This window comes from Oncorhynchus masou, chromosome 31 (assembly GCF_036934945.1).
Source record: "Oncorhynchus masou masou isolate Uvic2021 chromosome 31, UVic_Omas_1.1, whole genome shotgun sequence".
In the NCBI taxonomy this organism is placed as follows: Eukaryota; Metazoa; Chordata; class Actinopteri; order Salmoniformes; family Salmonidae; genus Oncorhynchus; species Oncorhynchus masou.
In genome coordinates, this window is record NC_088242.1 from 85134453 (window position 1) to 85144452 (window position 10000).

Consider the following 10000-nt stretch of genomic DNA (forward strand, 5'->3'; position numbering starts at 1 on the left):
GGACCATTCTGGAAGAAAACCTGATGGAGTCTGCAAAAGACCTGAGACTGGGACGGAGATTTGTCATCCAACAAGACAATGATCCAAAACATAAAGCAAAATCTACAATGGAATGGTTCAAAAATAAACATATCCAGGTGTTAGAATGGCCAAGTCAAAGTCCAGACCTGAATCCAATCGGGAATCTGTGGAAAGAACTGAAAACTGCTGTTCACAAATGCTCTCCATCCAACCTCACTGAGCTCGAGCTGTTTTGCAAGGAGGAATGGGAAACAATGTCAGTCTCTCGATGTGCAAAACTGACAGAGACATACCCCAAGTGACTTACAGCTGTAATCGCAGCAAAAGGTGGCGCTACAAAGTATTAACTTAAGGGGGCTGAATAATTTTGCACGCCCAATTTTTCAGTTTTTGATTTGTTAAAAAAGTTTGAAATATCCAATAAATGTCTTTCCACTTCATGATTGTGTCCCACTTGTTGTTGATTCTTCACAAAAAAATACAGTTTTATATCTTTATGTTTGAAGCCTGAAATGTGGCAAAAGGTCGCAAAGTTCAAGGGGGCCGAATACTTTCGCAAGGCACTGTAGGTCTGTAACAGTTTGGGTCCAGGGTGTCTCCCCCTTTGAAGAGGGGGATGACTGCGGCAGCTTTCCAATCCTTGGGATCTCAGACGATATGAAAGAGAGGTTGAACAGGCTGGTAATAGGGGTTGCGACAATGGCGGCGGATAGTTTCAGAAATAGAGGGTCCAGATTTTCAAGCCCAGCTGGTTTGTACGGGTCCAGGTTTTGCAGCTCTTTCAGAACATCTGCTATCTGGATTTGGGTAAAGGAGAACCTGGAGAGGCTTGGGCGAGTAGCTGCGGGGGGGCGGAGCTGTTGGCCGAGGTTGGAGTAGCCAGGCGGAAGGCATGGCCGGCCGTTGAGAAATGCTTGTTGAAGTTTTCGATAATCATGGATTTATCGGTGGTGACCGTGTTACCTAGTCTCAGTGCAGTGGGCAGCTGGGAAGAGGTGCTCTTGTTCTCCATGGACTTCAGTGTCCCAGAACTTTTTGGAGTTGGAGCTATAGGATGCAAATTTCTGCCTGAAGAAGCTGGCCTTAGCTTTCCTGACTGACTGAGTGCATTGGTTCCTGACTTCCCTGAACAGTTGCATATCACGGGGACTATTCGATGCTATTGCAGTCTGCCACAAGATGTTTTTGTGCTGGTCGAGGGCAGTCAGGTCTGGAGTGAACCAAGGGCTATATCTGTTCTTAGTTCTGCATTTTTTGAACGGAGCATGCTTATCTAAAATGGTGAGGAAGTTACTTTTAAAGAATAACCAGGCATCCTCAACTGACGGGATGAGGTGATTAGAGGCAATTAAGCACAGCTGACGGCACTAATGACCGATTCTCTTTCCCCTACAAGAGAGAGGAGGGAACCGTCAGTGAAGGAGGAAAAAGAAAGAAAAGAGTGTTTGCTCCTCTAAAGGGGAAGACGTACCTTTCGGAAGGAGAAAAGAAGACAAACTACCTCTGGGGGGAGGCCACTACGAGAGGGGAGCTATCCACGAGCTAAGCATTAAGATGGTGATAAATACGTGATTTATGTCCTAGTTTAAAGACACTCGTCTTGTGTTCCTTTTTTGTGAAAAGAAGAAGATTTATGTTTTCCGTGGAAGATCATCATTGATTGTGTTGGAGTGTTTGAGTTGAAAGAAATCCCTCAATAGAGAACTTTGTTCAGTTAAGAAAACCTACACCTGACTCATTTATTCCAACTTTCCGCTTTAGAGTAACACCAAATTACTTGGTCCGCTCACAATAAGTACATTATTTTCTTTAGGAATGTAGTGAAGTTAAAGTTGGCAAAAATATAAATAGTCAAGTCAAGTCAAGATACCCAAAAAAACTACATAAGTACAGTGGTGGAAAAAGTACCCAACTGTCATACCTGAGTAAAAGTAAAGATACCTTATTAGAAAATGACTCAAGTAAAAGTGAGTCACCCAGGAAATGACTACTTGAGTAAAAGTGTAAAAGCATTTGGTTTTAAATATACCTAAGTATCAAGAGTAAAAGTATGAATAATTTAAAATTCCTTGTATTAATAAGCAAACCAGACGGTACAATTTTCTTGTTTTTTAAATTTCCGGATATGCTCCAACAGTCAGACATTATTTACAGATTATGAATTTGTGTTTAGTGAGTGCACCAGATCAGAGGCAGTAAGAATGACCATAGAGGTTCAGTTGATAAGTGTGTGAATTGGACCATTTTCTGTCCTGCTAAGCATCCAAAACGTAACTTTTGGATGTCAGGGAAAATGTAAGGAGTAAAAATGTCATTAGTTTCTTTAGGAATTAAGTAAAATTTGTCAAAAATATAAATAGTAAAGTGAAGTACAGAAACCCCAAAAAACTACTTTAGTACTTCAAAATATTTTTACTTAAGTACAAATTCTTTAAAGTACTACTTAAGCAGTGGTGTAAAGTTCTTAAGTAAAAATATTTCCCCGGGCATTGTCGATTAAGGCAGCCCCCCGCACCTCTCTGATTCAGAGGGGTTGGGGTAAATGTGGAAGACACATTTCAGTTGAACAAATGACTAAGTACCCCCTTTGCCAATACAGTATCAGGCACTTGTAATAACAGAATGTTGTTTGTATGCTTCCAAAAGTTGTTTTATTTAACTAGGCAAGTCTGTTAAGAACAGATTCTTATTTACAATGACAGCCTACCGGGGAACAGTGGGTTAACTGCCTTGTTCAGGGGCAGAACAACAGATTCTTACCTCGTCAGCTCAGGGATTCAATCCAGCAACCTTTTGTTTACTGGCCCAATGCTCTAACCACTAGGTTACCTGCCGTCCCATGTCTCTACTTGGTTTATGTAATAATAGTATTACTTTCATACTATAAATGTTAAAATGTGTGGCTACAGCTGAAGTACTGAAGAGAAAAGGATGACAGATTCTGAGTAGGCTCCCGAGTGGCGCAGAGGTATCACATCCAGCCTTGATTGTGAGTCCTATAGGGCAGCGCATAATTTGCCCAGCGTCATCTGGGTTTGGCTGGGGAAGGCTGTCATTGTAAATAAGAACTGACTTGCCTGGTTAAATAAAATATGAATTCATGAAATCCATTGATTATGGTGATCTGCAGTGGAAATTATTGTGAAATATGGCTTATTTGTGGTCCGGTGGGTTAATGAACAATAAAAACATATACTTTATAAACATATACATATACTCAATAATATTTACCTCATTTACTTAACAACAATCGCCAGAACGAGCTAAAGCCATACACATGGCAAAAATCAAAGATGCATTTTATTTTATTAGCGTTTGATATAGAATCAATATCATATAGATTTTTTAATATGCATGTTTTCATTTATGAAATAGAAAGAAGTGATACTGACTTAAAACAATACATTATATAAACTTTGATCATTTCTATGTACATACACAGAAGAAGCAATCAATCCCATAATTTACATCTTAAAATTAGTTTGTATTTACAACAACAAAAACAACTTTCAGACATCACACATGTTTGGAAAAAAAAGACTGGAAAAACAAACCTCAACAGGCAACTGATTTCAACAGGACAGATGGCTAAAGAGAACCTTGCGAATTACTACATCTCAAGTTAGGGTCATGTATTCCGTGCCACATAATATATATCTGATGAGGCAGAAATCTGTGTACTAAAATGATTTCCCTGTAATAACAAGGATCGTAAGTGTCCACGTTTTGGGAGGGGACATGAAGTCCAGCAGTCCTTACTCCGAAATGGGACTCTGGCCCAAGACCAGCCTTTTCCAGACACATTCCCATGTAGACATCATCAATTGGCAAAATGGGAATGGTATGGGTCATTTTGTAAATGACCATAGCTGTGTTTCCAGAGAGCAGGAAGCCCCCTCCCCCACAGTAAGGGGGATATGAGTCTGACTCTTGAACCTGGACTGGGACATAGTATTTGCTCCCTGACTCTCTAATGGGTCCTACATAGCGGATTAGATGACCTGCAAAAAGGTGCTTGTCACCATTGTCTTTTAGACTCTGAAGGTAGTCCACCATGTTATCTGTGTTGGCGAAGATATCATCGTCACCGTTGAGGAGGAATCGGGCCTGGCGGCAGTTCTTGTCCATCCATTCTAAGAACAAAATCTGCTTCAGGGTGAGATTGAAGAAGGAGTCGTTGAAGTCCCACTGCAAGATGTCATTATGCTCACGGTTCTCCAGGCGTAGAAGCTTATTTAGCTTGCTCTTCTCAAAGCCTGTGCCTGTTGTTCCCGAGAGAAAAATCCTGTGAATCCAGACTCCATTCTGCAGTCTCTCCTTGGCCCAGGTTTTCCGTAGTACCTCACGGCGGTCATAATTCGCAGGTGAGCTTTTTATGACCAGCAGAAGAAAGACGTCAGCAGACTTGTGAGGGCCTCCACATTTATCAGGTACATCCAGCAGCATTGGGAAGTGGCGGCAGTGACGATAGAAAAGGAAGTCTTGGATGTGAACTGGCAGAGAGGAAAACCCTGACACATTGGCCGCAGACTCATTCCGTTCACAATGGCCCCAGGTAGAAACACCTGCGCTCTCACTGGTTGGTTTCTGAGGTCTGTTTTGATAGGCTGATTCCCTCCTGTTTATCTGGAAATGGTTTGCGGGTTTTTTAGGACGAATGTCCTCTTTAATAAAAATTATGACCAAGCACAGAATGCTGATCACAAGTAAAGCTGTTGACTCAAGCAAACGAGACGACCTTCTCATTTTTGTTGCTCTGTAATGAGAAAAAACAAGGCATTAAAGGTACAAAATGGGCCAGAGATTAAGTACCCTCTGTAATTACTGGAACAGTGACACATATTGTTGTTGTTTTGGCTCAATACTCCAGCACTCTGACTATGAGGTTAAATTGCAGACTGGCAGAAAACTTGTTTAACAACAAGCTAGCATCCTGTAGTCACCTCTTCACTGTTGATGTTGAGACTAGTGTTTTGAAGGTACTATTTACTGAAGCTGCCAGTTGAGGACTTGTGAGGCGTCTGTTTCTCAAACTAGACACTATAATGTAGTTGTCATCTTGCTCAATTGTGCACTGGGGCCTCCCTCTCCTCTTTTTATGTTGGTTAGAGCCCGTTTGCGCTGTTCTGTGAAGGGAGTAGTACACATCGTTGTATGTAATCCTCAGTGTCTTGACAATTTCTCGCATGGAATAGCCTTCATTTCTCAGAACAAGAATAGACTGACAAGTTTCAGAGAAAGTTATTTCTTTCTGGCCATTTTGAGCCTGTAATCGAACCCACAAATGCTGATGCTGCAGATACTCAACTCGTCTAAAGGCCAGTTTTATTGTTTCTTTAATCAGACTGACAGATTTCAGCTGTGCTAACATAATTGCAAAAGGATTGTCTAATCATCAATTAGCCTTTTAAAATTATAAACTTGGACTAGCTAACAATGTGGCATTGGAACAAAGGAGTGACGGTTGCTGATAATGGGACTCTGTACTCCTATGTAGATATTCCATAAAGAATGAGCCATTTCCAGCTACATTAGTCATTTACAACATTAACAATGTCTACACTGTATTTCTGATCAATTTGATGTTATTTTAATGGACAAAAAAGTGCTTTTTTTCAAAAACAAGGACATTTCTAAGTGATCCCAAACTTTTGAATGGTAGTGTATGTAAATTGTAAAGTATTTTTTGTTATGTGTCGGATCCCAGTGGCGTCGGCTAATGGGGATATGTATACCCATACATTTTCCCTGACACCAAAAAGTACTTGTTACATTTTGAATGCTCAGGCAGGACATAATTATGGTCCAATTCACAAATCTATCAATATAACACGTTGTCATCCCTACTGCCTCTGATCTGGAGGACTCACTAAACACAAATACTGACCCTGTCTGTCTATAAATAAATAAATGTAAAAAACGAAATTGTGCCATCTGGTTTGCTTGATATAATGAATTTGATGTATAGCATTTACTTTTGCTCAAGTATGATAATTGACTACTTTTTCCACCAATGCAGACAGGTTGCCTGCCGCATCAATAACCCAAGGACATTGATTTGAACCAATCATAGACTTTCCGAGACGTCCACAGACATCCGGTCCGGCATACATTTGGGGTCTACGGACAATTCCTTCGACCTCATGGCTTGGTTTTTGCTCTGACATGCACTGTTCACCGTGGGACCTTATATAGACAGGTGTGTGCCTTTCCAAATCATGTCCAATCAATTTAATTTACCACAGGTGGACTCAAAACAAGTTGTAGAAACAGCTCAAGAATGATCAATGGAAACAGGATGCACCTGAGCTCAATTTCGTGTCTCATAGCAAAGGGTCTGAATACTTATGTAAATAAGGTATTTTTGAAATGTTTTTTATTATTATAAATTAACAAAACATTTCTAAAAACCTGTTTTTGCTTTGTCATTGTGGGGTATTGTGTGTAGATTGATGAGGGGAAAAAAATATTTGATCCATTTTAGAATAAGGCTGCAATGTAACAAGGGAAGGGGTCTGAATACATATTGAATGCACTGTATGGATCTGTGCCATTCACTTTGAACTGGACTGTTTTTACAGCATGAGTGGTTGTGAGTAGATGTGCTTGTTTTGAGATCAAAGTGAGAGCTACATGTAGCGACGTGTGCACATTTGTACATTTCCTCATAACCTTTGCTAGTTAATGAGTTATTAGCCCAGGTATAGATCATTTGTAGTCAGCAATGGGGGAGTGATGGCTTCTTACAAGAGCACAAAACGTGTCATTTCTAGACATATTTGGTAAAGAGATTTTTTTGGTCTTAAAGAGGAAGTGTTGTCTATTGAGACATGCGTGAATAAGCTAAGTAGCCAATAGGCAGAGGGTAGCATAATTTGTCTGATTCTCTTTAATAATGGTATGGAACTAATGAAGAATTTTATTTTGTAAAGTGGTTTCTTGCATCAAACAACACAATATTTTCAGTCACGTCCTTGTCTGAAGGACAAGTGGATAAACAGGTTAATGTCAAGCCCTGCATGTTTTTCTTCAAAAAGTCTCATGGAATGTAGGCCTACATTGAACACCACACATTGGCTGCTACTGTAGGCTGAACGATAGAACAGCTATTTCCATGTTAAAATGCTATGGGATGCATTTTCTCCATTGCTTTTGTTGATAGGCCACTATGGTAGGCCTACGTTATGATCAAATATCCACAGTAGCCTACATGACCACTGTTAGAACTAACTTAAAGTGGGTACAGCCTCAGTGTTCACAGTAAACGCACGCCGGAAGTTGCATTGAATTTTCACAACTTTCAAGTTTGCACTCCTCAGCCCCGAAATTTGCTCAGTGATAAAAAAAATGCTAACCGAACATTGGTCCGAACCGGACCAAATCTAAACCAATCATTGACATCTAGGGTTCACTAGTTTGGACAGCCCAGTACAGCACAGCAGAGTACATTACAGTACACATTACAGTAAAGAAAAGTACAGTACAATACAGTAGCGCACACTAGAGTACAGTAAAGTATAGTGTACTGTATTGTACCCTACTTAACTTTAAAGTACTCTACTGAACTGTACTCTACTGAATTAAACTCTACTGTACAGTACCGTACTGCACTATACTCTAAATTAAACTATTCTGTACCCTACTGTACTGTACTTTACTGTACTCTAATGAATTAAACTGTACTGTACTGTACCATACTGAACTATACTCTTCTGTGTTTTACTGTGCTCTAATGCATTCAACTTAGGTAGATAAACCACAACATATCGCAGTCATAGCAATAAAAAAAAGATTATCTGTGACAGTTATTGTAGTTGAAGTGGTCTGCTGGTTTATTCTGTACCTTAAAAGTATTTTGAACATCTAGTTTCAAAGCAATTCAAAAATCTAGCATAAGTGCATGTAATAGGAGAAATAACAAATATTTTGTTGCAATCTTCAGTTGGCTATTATTTCATATTAAGAGGCGTGAAAAGTATGCTTGTGACATAATGCTTACTTCATTGAGAATATATAGCAGTTGAAATTTGGCCATACAATCAATGGCTGAAAAATACGTATTTTCAATATCCGGAAAATTAAATATTTTCAATGTACAGAAAATAGTTCCTTTTGTATGTCCATATAAGACATATTTACGAATTCCAGAAAATATGTCTTCTCACCTTTCATTCAGCACCTGAGACACACTTGATGTCAACGTCCGAAAAATACGTATAAAAGTCATTTCGCTTAATGGTAATGTTTCGACATACAAAGTGCTGCATACATGCATACTTAGTGCTGTTGAAATAGGTCTGGGATTTCCAAGACTAGATGTTGACAGACAAAATAGGTCTACACACCCACTGTTCAAGTACTTGTAGAACTACAATTATTACAAATACCTAATAAGCTACTGACCGATTTGAGTGAGTCAGAGATCCTGTTGTTGGTGAAGGTGTTTCCTTCATTGACAATAACAGAATAAGAGTGTCCCAGTAGATCATACACAATCTGAAAATACGCCCGTTTTAAAACCACCAGAGACTGTGGTAACTCGCTGTTATAATACATTTTAGCAAACAGTGAATTTATAGGTTAACACTTTCTTATAATAACCACATTTGCCTTTGCCACACTAAATAAAACAAACGTCTCATACACGAGTAGCTATTGCGCTGTTAATTCATCAAGTTTTCTCTGGGTAGCCTAAGGATCTGCATGACTTTATTATAATTGTATTGGACCGTCCAAAAGCAGTTTATTTGTTTGTTCGCATGTATAATTTTGAACTGGCACAAATAATGACTTTTTCGAGATTATTGGGCTATTAGACGAATATAAAATATGCCTACAAACGAACAAATATGGAATCTGTATTTCTAGTATGATAAACTTACAGTATAAAACCCATTCCTAGTCATAGAAAAGCATATCTCCATATTTCCAGTGCACATTAAAGTCGTTGTCTATTACCTTTTCTGCCTGCGTCCTATTGTCAGAACCGCTCGAACATGTGTGTCCTTTGCTCAGGAAATCAGTTTAGAAATACACTTGCTCGTGAGCGCTAGGTGTTATAAGTGCACTTGCTCCCTGAGCATTGGCCTCTATCTGCCAGTTAGATTTTATGTTGCTGCTTTGAGCGCTTTCGTCAACCAAAGTCCCAACCTTAGACTATGAGAAATGTCGTGTATTAATTAAAGGTGGCAATCTGCGATTGCTACATCAATTTGTGATAAACTGAATAATGATATACATCAATTAATGATATACTGTGTAACGTAAACTCCTACATCGCCTTGGTCCGTACAATTGCCCTTATTTTAGCACCACAAAAACGTAATACTTGCAGATCAACTGTAATGTCAATACCATTGTAAAGGACAATTTCTCCCCTTTCCAACAGAATGAATTACATGACCTAAACGCTGCCTGTTTCTGCATAATTTAAGCAGGCAATGAGCCCCGTCTGGTCGGGTGGGGAATGTCTTGTTTTGCACACTTTGTACAAAATAATAAAATGCAGTACTATAGGATATTTCTTAATGTAGCTCTTTATTAGCTAGCTATAACTGGCATGTTCACGTATCGCCAACCAGGATCAAACTGACCATGACCATGTGTCCAGCATGGATCTTTGTCGAAATCTCTTCTCTGAGACTGGTAGGAATAATGATTTCCTCTCCTTTGAAAATTATTCCGTTGATCTGTGATAGTTCATCACGATGGTTCCAGGATTCTGAGACGCTCTGAGGGCATTTTCTGCTCTCCTCAGGCCATCCATCCTGTATGACTTTCCTCAGCTGTGCGAGGTGCGAATCCTTTTCTGTTTCTGCTTGGATCTCCTTCAGTTTTGTGTTACTAACTGGTAAGTTGCTATACACAGTGTGCACTTGCATGTCCATGCCTTCACTGAGGTTGCTGTCCTTATAGGTAAGAAACTTCCTGGAGAGTGTGTCTGGACAGGGATGTCTTTGCCTGGACGGTGAGTGATTGT

General features: G+C 39.6%; 1 protein-coding gene across 1 annotated transcript; it reads right to left on the reverse strand.

Moving 5' to 3' along the window:
- Positions 1–3193: 3193 nt before the first annotated feature.
- LOC135524624 (N-acetyllactosaminide beta-1,3-N-acetylglucosaminyltransferase 3-like) lies at positions 3194–9109 on the reverse strand. Its single transcript, XM_064952331.1, has 2 exons — positions 8980–9109; positions 3194–4777 (listed from the first exon to the last, which is right to left on the reverse strand). The coding sequence occupies exon 2, from the start codon at positions 4765–4767 to the stop codon at positions 3610–3612; it is 1158 nt and encodes a 385-aa protein (XP_064808403.1). The 5' UTR covers positions 4768–4777; positions 8980–9109; the 3' UTR covers positions 3194–3609.
- Positions 9110–10000: the final 891 nt, after the last annotated feature.

Bases quoted from the DNA above. Each gene is read 5' to 3' on its own strand.
- LOC135524624 (XM_064952331.1), bottom strand. From the start codon at position 4,767: ATGAGAAGGTCGTCTCGTTTGCTTGAGTCAACAGCTTTACTTGTGATC.